This window comes from Vulpes vulpes, chromosome 6, assembly GCF_048418805.1.
Source record: "Vulpes vulpes isolate BD-2025 chromosome 6, VulVul3, whole genome shotgun sequence".
NCBI classification, from domain to species: Eukaryota; Metazoa; Chordata; class Mammalia; order Carnivora; family Canidae; genus Vulpes; species Vulpes vulpes.
The window spans coordinates 62,947,862-62,963,402 of record NC_132785.1 but is presented as its reverse complement, the minus strand read 5'-3'; the positions used below and the strand labels follow the sequence as shown (position 1 = coordinate 62,963,402).

The window sequence follows — 15,541 nt, the reverse complement described above, 5'->3', positions numbered from 1 at the left end:
TAAATAAAATCTTTAAAAAAAATACAATTCTCTGTAAGTTCTTCTCCAAAGCAGACTGGTTTCCAATGTCCTCTCAGCGGATGTTGCGTCCGTGGTACTCGCAGCCCTCTGGGCACAGCCAACAAGGCAGGTGTCCCCACCGCTGGAGCGCCCCCGTGCCCCTACCCCACGGGCGTCAGAAGCAGCCCCAGGGGGACCTGGCGAGCCTCTGGCCTCCACAGCAGTGGAAGCCAGGAGCCCAGCCGGAGTGGGGCCGGCCTCTGTGCACAGTCCCCGGGGTCCCTAGGGCACACGCCAGACCCCGACTGAGGCAGTTCTCCAGTGAAGGGGAAGTGGGGAAGGGGTCCAGCCAGTCACACTGGCACATCCAGAAGCGACAACCAATGACAGAGGCCATGCTCCGTGTCTGCTTACAGAAGGAAACCCGTTATCTACGAGTTGCCGCCAGGGCTTCGAGGGGACAGGACAGAGGTGCTAGGCCCTTGCTCACGGCTTCTGGCATTTACAGCTTCCACGTTGCAGTGAGACAGTCATGGAGACCAGAAAACAGGAGTGGATTGGTTTTTACAAGGGATTCCGTCCATTTGAGATTGCCTTTTTCCACCTAGTGTGGCTTCCTCCGGGGGCCTCAGGTTGCTAAGTGGGTCCTCAGCTGCCCCCTTTCACCACTGAGGACCATGTTTTAGGCCCGGAGGACCAGTTTGCTTTGCCATTCACCCACGAAAAGGCATCAGGGCAGTTTCCAGTTTTCAGTTTTTTTTTTTAATATTTTATTTATTTGAGAAACAGAAAGGGAGAGGGAGAGAGGGGGCACGAGCAGAGGGGGGCAGGGGCGGAGGGAGAGGGAGAGGCAGACCCCCTGCTGAGCAGGGACCCGCCCCACCCCTGATATGGGCTCCACCCCAGGGCCCCGGATCATGTCCACAGCCCAAGGTAGAGGCATCACCACTGAGCCTCCCGGGAGCCCCCCGCCCCCGTTTTTAGTCAGGATGCACAGGGGATGCTGTAGACCTCTGTGTACGAACGAGTCTACACAGGCGTGCACCCTCCTTTCTCTTGGGCTCGGCAACACCGCGGTTGCTGGGACTACGGCACGTCCCTCACCAGGTTTTGGAGGTGGCGCCAAACTGTTTCCCTGAGTGTCTGAACCACTTCACAATCCCACCGGCACCCACCAGCAGTGCCGGACCCACCCAGTTTCTCCCCATGCTGGTCGGTTTGGTGTTTTCACTTTTTTATTTTAGCGGTTCCAAGGGGTGTAGAATGAGACCTTGCCACCATTTCAATTTGAGTTTCAAAAACACATGAAACACCCTTATGTGTGATTGATTACTTGCTGGCCGGTATACCCTCTTTGGTGAAATGTTTATTCATGTGTTTTGCCCATTTTCTAATTTGACGGGGGTTTTTGTTTTTTTTTTTTTTAATGTGAGGGTTTGTTTTTAACTGCCTTCTTTTTTTTTTTTTAATATTTATTTATTTATTTATTTATTTATTTATTCAGAGAGAGCGAAAGAGAGGCAGAGGCAGAGGCAGAGGCAGAGGGAGAAGCAGGCTCCATGCAGGGAGCCCGACGTGGGACTCCAGCCGGGTCTCCAGTATCACACCCTGGGCTGCAGGCGGCGCTAAACTGCTGTGCCACCTAAGGGCTGCCCTTAACTGACTTCTTTTTTTTTTTAACTTAACTGCCTTCTTAAGAGGTCGTCACAGAAGTGGCCGTCCTCCAGGGTCGTGCTGACACTGCTGAGCCAACCTTCCCTGAAACCTATCACCTGGAAAGGGTGAGAAGGCCGATCCTAATGGATTCTCATCCTGTTTCCTAAAAGGCACAAGAGATTGCCCAATGGGGTCCCTGACAGGGGAGGCCAGAGGTGCTGAACCTGGAATCTGGAGCCACTGTGCCAAGAGTCTGGGGAGCAGCGGGCAGTCAGCTGCAGGCCTAGCAGGTGCAGCCGGGCCCACTCGTCCCTCTGGGCCCCTTCCCCTCTGGCTGCCCTGGGAACCCCCAGCTGGCCATTTGTGGCTGAGGTGGGAAGAGGACTTTCTTCTGTCCAAAGGCTCAATTTTCTGCAAATGAAAATTATTTCCCCTATTCCCGGGAGGTGAAAGCGGGGGAACCAGCAACTTCTCTGGAGTCCAGGGGACCCTGTGCTTCTAGGCCCAGCACTGGCCTCCACCTGCTTCAATACGATGCTGCAGGACAGCTGCCTGTCCACTGAAAGGGGCCCCTGGAGCCGCTGGTTCCAGCAGAGACAAGGCTCCTGATGAGAGAGCAGACCATCCTGCGCCGGGCGGCAGCGCTGTGCCCACTGGGCAGCTGCTGGCCGCCCCTACAAGGAATGGAACTTGCAGAGGGGCAGGCTCTCGTCCTGCCGTACGCAAAGCCCAAGCATGGACAGAGTGGCCAGGTGTGGGCAGCCAGCTCCCCTGGCCACATGCCCTAGTCCCGAAGCCTCACCCTTGGACACCTGCTTCCTCTAACTGCCAAGTGAGGACAAGAGCACCCCCGGCTCCTCAGGCACAGGTTCAAGTGGTACCGCCCAGGGGCAGCCCCTGCAGCACAGATGACTGAAGCCTGAAGGTCTGCGGGTAGGTGGACCTGGGGGAGGACAGCCACTTGAGGACGTGCTGCAGACAGACCCCTTCACTCTCCCTGCCTGGCAGTGATGTCCAGGGTAAACACCTTGGCCTCTGCTCGCTGGCTAGCCCCAGCCCCTTCCCTGCCTCCTTGCCAGCCCACCTGAGCGCCCTCTGTAAAGCTCCCACCCCGGCCCTGTGTCCTCTCTTAGCTGCACCCCCACTTCTTCCACCAACCCCAGGCCCGGGGACGGGGATGGCACGAGCTATAGGGAGGCTGAAAGGGAGAGAAGCAGGGATGACCTGCTGGCCACGCTCAGAGGTCCAAGCAGTGGACCACTCCTGATATAGCACTTCTTGGGCCACAGAGAAGTGCTCCCTCTTCTCCCTGGCTGCAGCCCTGCAAACCACATGACTTGATGAACAGAACACCAGCTGGATTTCAACCCCCATTCAGGTCACCAATGAAGCACTTCTGGGCAGTGCACAAGCTGTCCAACTGTCCACGGCAGCGCGAGTTATGAGCTATGGCCATCTTCGTGGGCTGCAGTTGGCGGGAACAGCCCCGAGTTCCAGAGGAGGACCCATCAAGAAACAGCTTGGCTCAGAAAACAACCTGGCTTTGGCTTCAGGACCTTACCCTGGAGTGTGCAAAATTTCATCTCAGGTCTAGAGGAAAGGCAGGGAGGCCCAGAGAGGTTCAGTGGCTCGCCAAGGTCACAGAGCTAGGAAGTGATACCAGGACTGACCCCGCGGAGCACGCTTTCACGGAACGCGGCTGGTTCCTGGCCTCGCCGCCCAGGAGAAACACGAGGCAAACTACGTTTGCAGTTTTAAGGTTTCCTACAGTCACATTAGGAGTGGTAAACAGAACCAGGCCAAATTGATCCTGATAAAATATCCTATTCAATCCAAATATCCAAAATATGATCAGTCCAACAAACCATAACAAGTCACTAGTGGGACATTTTACCTGTTTTTTCATACTAAATATTCAAAATCCCGTGTGGATGTTAACTGATAGTTGTCTCCAGTCCAACTCGCCTCATCTCCGAGTCCTGCCCGCTGCCCCATGGGCAGCAGGGCCCAGAGCAGTGTTGTCACCCAGGGGCTGGTCTGCGTGGTCGCGTGCTGGGGGCACCCTGACAGCTAGTGGGAGAGGCCCCAGCAGGCTGCAGACCCCCATGCCACACGGCTGACCCCACAGCAAACTCACATCAAGTGGGCCACATGTCAGAGACCCTGTGGCAGGAGGAGAGGCAGCATGTACTCCCGGGGCTGGTGGGGGGCCCAGGGGTGCCTTGGTGCCCAGCATGCCCCTCGCTCGACACCACAGCTTCGGCTAGAGCTGAATGGATGTCGGAGGGCTCCCCAGGATGGAGGGTCCTGGGATCTTCCCGCCCCTGTCCCTCAGCCCTAGGGTCAAGAACTGGGGATGTGTCCCTGGCTTCCAGAGGCCATACCCGCTGGTAAACACCAGGCCCAAGCCTCAGGATGCAGCCCTCTCCTCTGCTGCCCCTGCTGGAAGCATCCAGGGCAGACTCAGCCCTTGGGGGACTACAGCTCTGGGGAGCAAATTCAGGGCTGGGACAGGACACCGGGTGGCTGTAGGGCAAACAGCACTCCTAGATCAGCCCATCAGTGGGCAAGGGGTGCTCTGACCTGTTCTCTAGCTCCTCACTGGGTCTGAATGTTGCAGCGGAAGAAAGGTGTGTTATGTATAGACCTCTGCATCCCCTGCCCCCCCCCCCCCCCCCACAGGGCCGGGAGCCCTCCTGAATCACAATGAATGCCCCGGGGCGGGAAAAGGGACACACTCCTGCGTACAGAGAAAGCGCCTCTGCTGACATGGGGAAGGTCCCACGACCGCCCAGGTTCAAGGTGCCAAACTCTCACGCAGTTCCTCTAGTCTGACACCTGATTCAACCAGGTGGCACTTCTACCAGTTAGAACAGAGATGGAAATGGGTGTCTGGACCCCAAAGGATGTGAGCACCCCAGAGGCACATGGCAGACTCAGCACCTCACCTCCGCCTGGGGCTCTGCCCTGCCCCCTGAGCCCTGGACCCAAGGCTTGGTTCAATTTTCATTCAGCACATATTTGCTGAGCACCTCCTCGGTGGCAGGCCCTGCTCCAAGCACCAGGGAGATGGTGCCTCCCCGTGTTCCTTGCTGTTGCCCCGCCAACCACTCTCTCCCCGGACCTAGGGTGACGCTGCCACAGTGTCACAGGTCTGCCACAGCGTCACAGGTCCCCAACCCCGGGAGCCCACTGGTTCCCTCCTCCTCCTTCAGCCGTGCTGCAGATCTGTGCTGTCAGTTCTCCTCCTACATGTGCCTGGGGTGTGTCTCCTCCTCCCATACCTGCTGTAGGAGCCGGAGGAATGTGCACCGTGCTGCCGCTGGGCCACTGCCAAGTCCCCTCTGGTCTTCACTCTGCGGGGTCTCCCCTGCACTCCAGCCTCCACACTGCCCCCCTGCAGTGACGGCCATCTGTCTGTCAATCTGTCCATCTAAAGATTCTACTTTTAAGTACTCTCTACACCCAACATGGGGCTCGAATCCATCACCGCAAGATCAAGACTTGTATGCTCCACCTCCTGAGACAGCCAGCTGCCCCAAGGGGCTTCTGTTTAAAAGGGACGTGAGATCACGTGGAGGAAGAGGCACACGGAGAGCATTCTTGGGTGGGCTGGCACATGGCAAGTCCCTAATAACTGGGTGCTCAAGACCATATAAAATGTCCTGGGTAGGGCCTAGTTACTGGGGAACTGGGTCTTACTGGGGGCTGCTCAGGGCAGTCCTGGACTGGGAACAATGACTACACTAAAGAATATTCCAGCAGGGGAAGTTCTGTTGGGCCAAGTTCCTTAGAAGTTTCCACTGTGAAAACTGAGACCAAGACAAACAATAAGGACCACAAAACATATGTGATCGCAGCAAGACTGCTGATAAAGTAGGGCAAGCTGTTGAATGATTCTCGACAGATAAAGAGAGATGGACACAAAGAGCCATGGAGGACACCAGTCCATTTGTACCGAACTTTCCAAAAGGTCCCACCCCTGGTTTCTTCCTTAAATAGTTCGGGCAGAAAGAAGAAGTTGGTGGGACAGGCATAATAACGTGGCTTCCCAAAGGCCAGCCCGGCTGCCTAGACACGGAGCAGCACTTATCTGCCTCAGCCACCAGGTCCAAACAGTAGCACCTCCTCTCTGTGTGTGGCTTTGCCCTCCCAAGGCATTTTGTGCATCTATCTCTTGCAATGCGAGGTGAGGGGGCCCAGAGACACTGAGTGACTTGCTTAAGGTCACACAGCAGGTTACTGAGGGAGCCAGATTAGAATCTGGTTCCCTGACACCCGCCCATGACTTTGCACAAGCTCACAGCGGCCCTAACGCTGTCCGTCTTCCTAGAGGTGAGGCCGCCTGGGAACCTCCAGAGCAAAGCAAATCTGGGGGGTGCTTCAGAGGTGTTCAGAGGGAACAATTGGCTTTCTCTTCCAGGAGAAAACCCTGAAGCCTGTAAGAACATTTCCTGGTGAGTCCTAAACATGGGGTAAAACTCCAAAGCAAGCCGAACCTCCACACAGAGCCTCCAGGAGAGCACGAAGGGCTTGTAAAAGTACTTTGCTTTGTTTCTTCCACTCTTGCCCCAACTTACTCAGCTTCCCCAATGACCCTCATTTTAAGAGCAGAATCTGGTCTTATCATGCCCCTCAGTAGGTGCCAGCTCCATGTATATATGGATGGATGGATGGATGGATGGATGGATGGATGGATGGATGGATAGGTGAGTGGATGGGTGGGTGGAGGGAGGGATGGATGAAGGGATAGATGGAGGGAGAGATGGATGGATGGGTGGAGGGATGGATGAAGGGATGGATGGGTGTATGGAGGGGTGGATGGATGGAGGGATGGGATGGAAGAGTGGGTGGGTGGGTGGATGGGTGGGCAGAGAGTCATTCTTGCTTTCCTGCCCGGTGTTCAGTATGTTCACATGTATTTTCTTGTCTGTTCCTCATCACAATTTCCTTTAGAAGCCTAATTCACTCCATTTGTGGTTAAAGTGAGGCCCAGGAGTCAAACATCTTTAGTTCACAGAGCTAGTTAGGTGGGAGAAGTGAATGCAAACCCAGATATTTTCACCCTCAGACCCAGGCCAACAGGGAAGGCGGGCAGGTGGGCAGGTGGGCAGGGGGAGGGCTATTAACTTCTTGTGGACATGTCCTGTGCATGGTTCCAGTTCACCATCACTGTGAGTCCATTTCACAGTTGAGAGAACCAAGGCTTAGTGAGGCTGGGTATTGAGCAGCATTGAAAAGACCTCACAGCTGATGGAAGCAAAGGGGTGGGACTTGAGTCTGGGTCCACTGGGTTCCAAAGTCCATCCCCTTGGCCCTTTGGGACCAAGCCATCTGTCTGCTCAAGTGTGAGGTGTTACAAAGTAGTGATGAATGGCCAGGTGTTTGCTGAACACTTGTTTCAGCCCTGCCCTGTGCCAGGCTATGGGGACCACAGATCCCGTATCACACAAGCTCTACCCTGGAAGCTTCCAGTCAGCAGGTGAGAAAGGAGATAGGAAAACACGGAACAGACAATGATCAGGCAAGGGCACACAGGGAAACTTCACTGTCCACCCAAGTAGAGGCCCAGTGAGTGCTGGGACCGGGGAGGATGTTGACAGGACAGGTGGGCGCCCCCTCCTCTGCTATTTCAGGACAAACTAACTCAGTCCTTCCTGGCCAATGCCTGACTTTCCATCACTGTCGCGTCCGTCCTCACACTTTTACTCCTACTAAGAACTGAGATGCACATGCTCAGGGCTGTAGCACTACTTTACGGTGGCGTTAGTGTTTCACCTGTTAGTAGAAATCTGTTTACCGGCTAGAGAATTTCCAGGCAGCAAGTTTTCATGGAAGGTGGCAGGGGAGGCAGAAACAGCTAGAACGTAAGATAGATGCCCCGGATGCAAATGTTGAGTGAAGCTAATCCATACCCACTGCTCTGGAGTGACAGAAAGCCCAGGAAGTGCTGGGGCCTGGACCCTGACCCCTGACACTTCTGAAGTCACTCCTAAAAGATGGGTGGCTGCAAAGAGGCCCCTGGTTCTCTGAAACACTTGAGTTGACGGGCTTCCCTTAGACATACTTTTCGGAAGCTGTAAAAGCCCTGCAGGTGGTGGTCACTGTACACACAGAGGCCACCCGCTCGGGCCTGAGGCTGGCGTGATGCCCTCACCCCTACATACCCATTTCCTTCATCTTCCCCTTCTCCTGCCTCCAACACCCTGTGTTTTAAATCTTTCCCCCATCTCTGTCAACACTTCTCCCCTAGTCCCACTTCCCCTGTGTGCTCCTGTGTCCCCTTCCCACAGGCAGGCCCTGTGTGCTCCTGTGTCCCGGAGAGGCAGCACAGTACCTCCACCTCTTCAGGAAAAGGCGTCCCCCCCTTTCCCTTTCCTTGGCCTCGCTGGCCTGTCCCAGGTCGCCGCACTATCAAGGCCCTGACCTCGGGCAGGTGTCTCAAGGCCTCCGTCCTCCTGGCAGGCTGGATAGCCGCATCCCTCACCCACCAGGGCGGTCCCTTCAGAAGCACCAGTGTTGTCAGGGCACTTCCTGCTCCAGGTCTGTTTGTCCTTCCCCAGGGCAACAGCCACTACTGATAAGAAGAATGAATCAGCTTCTTAGCAGAGTTCTCTGGGAGCGAGGGGTTGCAGAAAACAACAGTTCTGACGTGTGAGTTGATGTCACTCAATCCCTGTAGCAAATTATAACTGTCGGTCTTTACCCAGTGCTTTTTCTATCCGGACGCAGTGAAGGCTCTGCCCCAGAAATACCCCCTTCTGTCAGCAGGCAACACTACAACTCCCACTCTGATAGCGGCTCCCACCTGGCTTCTCCCCAACAACCCTGAGCAGTCCTCCTCCAGCAGCCGGGTGCCCTCCAGTCAAGCCTATTCTGACAGCGACCCCCTGGACGTAGCATTGGACCCCATGGGCTAAAGCCTCGGTCCCCCAGGTCGCCCCCGCCCCACCCTTTAGATGCCACCTGCATGTCCAGGTGGTCCCCGAGGCTGGTGGCCCAATGGGGATGGAGGCAGGCTGCTCCCAGAACGCTCCTTGGGCTCTGTTAACTGGCTGGAGCGGCTCACAGAGTCCAGGCAAACACCTTACATAGAAGGTCACCAATTTCTTAGAAAATGATAGAAGTCGGGGACAGCCAGATGGAAGAGGCACACAGCACAAGGTATGGGGAGAGGCAGGGAGGGGAGAGCCTGCCCACCCTGTTTGCGTACCTCACTCTCCCTCAAACTCCACGTGCTTACCAACCCAAGAGCTCTCTGAACCCTGTCCTTTGGGTCTTTATGGAGGCATCACCAGTGGGTATGATTGATTAAATCTTCATGGTGACTGATTCACCCTCCAGCCCCCCTCCCCACCACCCCTTGGCCTCAGGTGGTTGGTTCCCCTGGCAACCAGCCCCCCCCCTCAAGTCCTGTATAAACTCTGGTGTGGTTGAAAGGGGCTCATTGTGAGTATCAGGACATCCCATGAGTTTGGGGAGCTCTGTGCCTGGAACTGGGATGGAGACCAAACGTGTATTTCTTACTAGAAATCATGATTAACACAGTTACAATGCTGTTGAGTGCTTTCCATGCACAGGCCACACTGTCTCCTGCCCTGCACATATTCACTCCTCAATCCTCCAGCAATTGTGCAACAGCTGTTCCCATTTTGCACACAAAGAAACCGAAGCACAGAGAAGTTCAGTAGCTTGTGTGATGTGCAAAGCGATGGACACAGAAGAGCGCTGTAGGACAACCCGCCTTCCGAAGCACATGCTCTCAGGACAGGTTTGCTGTGACCAGCACAGAAGGCTCACCACAACCCAGTACTGTCTCCCTGGTACGACAGCAACAGCTCGCTTTGCCCATCCCAACCTTGACATTAATAATAACAACCGTTCCTCACTTTTTTGTGGACTTAACACACTGTGGTCCAAAGACAGGTTAAGTCTCATTCTAGTCAGTTGGTGAGCAGGTCATACCCAAGAGTAGCACTGCGAATGTCCTGTGTGGCCCTCAGAGGCAACCTGGATGACTGCAACCTGCTCCTACATACAGACATGTACTGCCCAGGTCAACTCATCTCTCCTTTTTGGTGTCAAAGTTCCCTCAGTCCAGTGGCAATGACCCTCTGCACCAACCAGACTCACCGTGCTGACCCGTGAGGTGGGGCTCTGTTTCCTAATCACAAGTGGATCTATCAGCTTCCACTACATGGCCTAAAACCACAGACCTCAGAGTGGGAGATCTGCTTGGGCAAGAAGAAACCCTAACCGAGCTCAACAGGCCAGCCTCTAGAAAGCCAAGGGATTGGCCCAGGTGGTCGGGGACAGGCAGGAAGTGGGGTGGAGTTGCCCCAGAAATGTGCCAGAAGGTCACTCTCTGTGGGGGCCAGGCCATATCGTTCACCACTGTCTGATGGCTCCCTTTCTGGACACAGGGCCAACTGGTATTTCCCTTCCCTTCCCTTCCCTTTCCTCCCTTTCCCTTTCCTTTCCTCCCTTTCTCTTTCCCTTTTCTTTCTTTCTCTCTTTCTTTCTTTCTTTGGCAGCCAGCAGGAAAAAAATGCCATCACATACATGTGTCAGCGTCACCACCTTCAAAAGGTGCAAATGAGTGAAACAGTAGCCAGAGTTCCCAGGCCAGGTGGCTAACTGGCACCATAAAGGCACCCAGTGTCTCTTCTGTTGGTTCTCTGCACCCCCTGCCACACACATCTGGCCCCTGAGAGTCCCTGGGAAGCTACATGGCAACCAGACACTGCAAAGCCTTCTTTGCACTCCCGGCAGCAAGGGGAGGATGTGGCAGGTGGTCATGCTCGTTCAGAGTGGTGGCTGCCCCTCCATGCAGTTCCCATGCTCAACAGAGGGCAGGCTTGCAGTTCAGGGCTGTCTGTCCTCATGGCATGACCAGTCTGAGCTATCGGTTCCGTGCTTTGCAAAGAAACCCTTAACGAGGAACCAGAGGGCAACCCGAGCACACAGAAACACAGATGTGGCTGACGTGAGCCTTTCTCACTCAAAGCAAATTGAGCAGGGCCACAGATGGGGCTGACCACCCGGGTTTGGGGGATCCCCTCATCTCTCTCCTTTGTCTGAGCATGTGGGGAATCCCATCAAAAGGCCAGAGTTCCAGGTCTGGGCCTTCCCCTTGCCCACTTCCTTGCAAGCTGACCCCTGCTGCAGCCACCACAGCCACAGGGGCCTCAGAAGATTGGTGGTTCCTTCCTCCCTTCAGGGACTGTAAGGAGGGCATCTATGTCAGACGGGATTTACCCAGAGCCTGGAACCTTCTGGGTAGGCCCATTTCACTCTTCTGTTTGGCTTAATCTTGCAGGAGGATTAATAATAGTAATAATAATAATAATAATAGTAATTATTATTATTATAAACATAATTATAACCCTCTCTTGTGTTCCAGGTACTGTCCTAAATACTTTAGGCCCTTCATGCACCCTGTGAGAGAGACACCATGATCCTCCCCACCGTAGAGGCCTGGAGAGGCTAAGCGAGGCCTAGAGAGGTCACACAGGTAGTAGAAGGCAGAGCAAGATTCAGGCACAGGTGGTGTGACCTCCATAGCCTGTGTTTAACCACCACGTCAAGGAGGCAGGTACAGAATGAGGAAGAGTGAGCAAAAAGATCAGAGCAGCAAATCGACATGGCAAAGAAACACCTTAGCTGGTACTTTCTTGGTGTTCTAGGTTCAGGGGTCTGAGGTCTGGGGAGCAGTGGAGTAATATAAAGAAAGAGCAAAGTAAAAAACATGCAAACTTATAAGTGACATCTCTGTAGTCACAGCCAACGGGGCAGAAATCATGACTGGAAGAGTTACAGCAGGCGAAGAATTTTGGTTTGAGTTTTCATGGTCTTCTCAGCAAGCTGAGCACTGCATGTTTAAAAGTTTAAAAGTGGTAAGTGAGATTTGACCATGTGGTCCTGGGAGGTAGACATGAACCGGAGGAAGCGAGCTACCTCCATTCCCGAGTGTCCTGGTCTGTCACTTGGGCTCCTGATTGGAAATGAGACACGGCAACCAAACACAATATCCTGGTTTCAGGGAAACCTGAGTGGCACAGCGGTTTAGCACCTGCCTTTGGCCCAGGGCGTGATCCTGGAGACCCGGGATCGAATCCCACGTCGGGCTCCCTGCGTGGAGCCTGCTTCTCCCTCTGCCTGTGTCTCTGCCTCTCTCTCTCTCTCTCTGTGTGACTATCATAAATAAATAAAAATAAAAAAAAATCCTGTTTTCACTGGGTAGGAGTTGCACATGCTTTCTGACCAATCCCAAAAGGCCAGGGGGTGTAACTGGGTTGGAAAGACGTAGAAGTGATTACCCTGACATCTAAGATGGGGAAGTGGGAAAGAAGCATGGGGGCAAAAGAGGAAAGCAGATCTTGTAGACATCCTCCCTGTCCAGCCTGGTTCCGGTTTCTTCCAAGAAGCCTTCCATATCAGCCTGCCCTTGAACAAAGCTCTCTCTTTGCACTTCTAGGGCACCTGTTGATGTGCAATGTGCTCAGCATGTCACCACCGCTCACCTTTAGCTATTTGCCTGAAGCTGGTGTTGAAATTTAAGAGCACAGTCGGCCCTCGGGTTTCTAAATGGACTGTAGGTAGCTAGGGCCTGGGCAGGCAGACCTGTGAATCCGGCTGATGGCCAACCATGCACCTGCTAAGTAAGCATGCCTGAGAAAGCGTCCAGGTTCTTGGAGAGCGGGAGGCGCCCTACACAATCCCCCCTGCAGTCATTGGAGGGCGCTGTCTATTGGTTTCGGAAACCTATAACCCTCCTCCTTCGTTGAGATCCCTGCATGCTCTTCCCCGCTGGGCACTGCAGGACAGAGGTTGATGGCGTTTGCCATCTAACCCCACAGACGCTTCTCCTCTGGCCTCCCAATGGGTCACCAGCATCCGAGTCCTCCGCTTCTGCCCGCGCACACGCCTGGACTACATTTCCCAGTCTCCCCTGCAGCTGGGCGTGGCCACACGACAGGGCTCGAGCCAATGGCATGCAAGCTTGGGCGACACGCTCACTTCCGGGCAGGCCGCGGTGAGACCCGCCCTCAGACTTCCGGCCCGCCGTCGGCCGGCCTCCTCGGAAGCCGGTGCGCCCCGCTCGCCGCTGGCGCCTGCGTGGGCCGGGCCGGGGGCTCCGCGCTGCCGGGGGCTCCGCGCTGCCGGGGGCTCCGCGCTGCCGGGGGGCCCCGCACAGGAGCGGCGCGCGAGCCTCCTCTGGGCTGCGGCCCTGGCGCTCTTACTGCTGTGGCGGCCGGCTCTGGTCCGCCCCAGCTCGCACCGCGCGGCTCTCCACGCCGGGTCGCCCGACGCCGTCACTGCTCCTTGTCCCCTCCCCGAGGGGCGCTCAGGGCCCGACGGCTCCTGGCGGGGGGCGGCTCCCGCGGCGCTGACAGCAGGTCCCCGTCGGTGCCGCAGGGTCTCCACCCCGGGGCCGGGACGGTCACCCTCGGCCCGGCCTGGCTCTCCTCCACGCCCCCGGTCCTCCCCGCCTGCTGGCCTGGCCCGTGCCCCTCGGCCGCGGCCTCTTGCTCTGTGCGTCCTCCCGGTCGGGCTCAGGTGCTTCCGAGAAACAGCTGCCCCAAGATACCTGACGAGTGTCTCTAAAGCATCTGTGAGGTTTGTGTCGTGTTATATAAGTACATGATATTTAGGGAATGCTGAATCCGTATTTCGTCTTCTTTAACTCTTTTCGCTCCATTCTTTTTAAAGATTTTATCCATTTACTCATGAGAGACACAGAGAGGGGCAGAGACGCAGGCAGAGGGAGGAGCAGGCTCCTGCAGGGAGCCCCACGTGGCACCTGGTCCCCGGACCCCAGGACCCCGCCCTGGGCCGAGGTGGGCGCTCAACCTCTGAGCCACCCAGGCGTCCCCACCCTACTTCTTCTTTTTTTTTTTTTTTATGATAGTCATACAGAGAGAGGCAGAGACACAGGCAGAGGGAGAAGCAGGCTCCATGCAGGGAGCCCAACGTGGGACTCGATCCCGGGTCTCCAGGATCAGGCCCTGGGCCAAAGGCAGGCGCCAAACCACTGCACCACCCAGGGATCCCCCCACCCTACTTCTAAGTAAGGATAAAAATCTTCCCACAACCCCATGGGTTTATCAGAGGGCCTAAGCTGATGCCTGGAATGATCTGTAGGTTCTCCTAACTTTTAGGCTTCTTGGATCTTGACCCCTTAATACCCATAAGAGGCCTGGACCCTTTCATTGTGCATCAGTGCAAACCTGCCCTTGACCGGAGGCCTCACAACATTTTCCCACCAGTGCCCAGGCCTGCTCCTGGCAGCCCCATGCACACCCAGGGTTTCTGTCTTCCAAAGTGCTTGCCCGTTTGACCTTTGCAAAGGCCCCGTGACTCAGGCACAGTGATAGTCACTATGTGCACGTAGCCCACAAGAAAAGAGGCTCAGGGAGGGTGACCAACTTGTGTCTGCGTGTGTGCTGGGCTGTCTCTAGGACCAAGGACCCAGACAATTCCTCTCGTTCTCCCCCCTTTCTCCAGCCTGAGCTAACAAAAAGACACATCACAGAGACCAACAGGAAGCCAGGCCAACATGCCGGGACATGGGGGGTGATGGAAGCTCGCACCGACTCGACTGGTGAACTGAGTTTACAACAGACCTAGCCAGATAGCTTCAGGGTACTGAACATTTGTCCCTCTTCTAATTTTAAACCCCTCTGGCCTGATGGGAGTGTCTGTGGTTACAGGGTTTAGCAGCTGCTGCTGCTGCTACTGTGTGGTCAGGGCCACCACAGGAAGACAGGTACTTACTTGATTTTTCTTCTTTAACCGTGTATTCAAGCACTTTGGACGAGCTCTCATTCGGGGAAGGGAAGTGGACACAGAGCACCAGATGCTTCAAGCTGCTATCCTGACAGACCAGGAATGTCTGCAACGGAAGAAGGGCGGGGGAGCTCCATGAACCAAAGATTTGGGTGAAGGTTAGAAAGACAGCAGTGGGTTGGAAGTCATCCAGAACGTTCCAGAAACAAGGAGGCAGGGTGGGGAACGGGATTCTGCCTAAGAGTCCTGTGTCACCTGGCCCATGTCCCCCCTGGCTCCTGAGTCCCAGTTTCTCATCTGGCCACAGAGGGGTCCACCTAAATCAATGTTTCCCAAAGAATTCTGTGTTGCAGACACAGAGTTTGGAGGGGGTGTTTAAAACGCGGGTTCCTGGGCCCCCCCCGGGATGCTGGGTGGGTTGGTGGGGGCCCAGGATCAGGGGATTCTGATACGGGCGGTGGTCCTGCCTCTGCTCTTAGAAAAGCTCTAAGGCACAGGGAGTCATGTTGATTTTCCACTCGCGCCCCAGCACGTATGCTTACCTCCACCCTCGTCCCAACCTGGGATCTAAGCCTCTCCCACTCAGGCCCCTAGTGCCTGGCCAGAGCTTGGAAAACCGGGAGTCTGCCCAAACTTCTGAGGCGAGGCTGGGGAGCCACTAGGGCAGCCCCACTGATGTGGCCTGGGCATGAGAGGCTCTGGAGAAGCACCGTGGTGGCCCTTGGTCCCCACCCCCCATGGCACATTGCCCTCCCAGTGATGCTTCCTGTTCTCTGCCATTGTTCCTGAGGACTGTTATTATCACGTGGCTACATTATTAGAATCATTAATACAACATAATAACATTATTGCCTCCCTTGTCTGCCTCCTGCCTTAACCCTGGGTGATGATAGATCCCATGATCTCACGCAGTTCTTTTATTAAAGCTATGGGGGGATATTATTATTATCCCCATTTTATACATAGAGGCAGTAACGCCCAAGGCCACTAGGCTAGTTAGTAAGTGCTGGAGCTGGGATTTGAGCTCAGGCCCTGTGACCCGGATCCAGGCCCTCCATCACCCCCAGACCCCCTGTGCTCTGCTCAGCCCTGAAAG

At 55.3% G+C, this 15,541-nt stretch overlaps 2 protein-coding genes across 4 annotated transcripts in view; one reads left to right on the top strand and one right to left on the bottom strand.

The window, feature by feature from the left end:
• The window catches only part of RIN3 (Ras and Rab interactor 3), a 102,346-nt gene that overhangs the window by 44,287 nt on the left and 42,518 nt on the right, over window positions 1-15,541 (bottom strand). For 2 of the 3 annotated variants that reach the window (XM_072761172.1, XM_072761170.1), the window contains exon 3: window positions 14,434-14,551. The exons of the other annotated variant lie outside the window; for it this stretch is intronic. In XM_072761172.1, coding sequence (XP_072617273.1) covers window positions 14,434-14,551 — 118 coding nt within the window. The remainder of the gene's footprint in view (window positions 1-14,433; window positions 14,552-15,541) is intronic. 3 annotated transcript variants of the gene reach the window in all.
• On the top strand, window positions 12,305-14,596 carry LOC112909627 (uncharacterized). The gene is made up of 5 exons (XM_072762541.1): window positions 12,305-12,317; window positions 12,516-13,275; window positions 13,568-13,726; window positions 14,164-14,301; window positions 14,465-14,596. The coding sequence occupies exons 1-4, from the start codon at window positions 12,305-12,307 to the stop codon at window positions 14,171-14,173; spliced, it is 942 nt and encodes a 313-aa protein (XP_072618642.1). The 3' UTR covers window positions 14,174-14,301; window positions 14,465-14,596.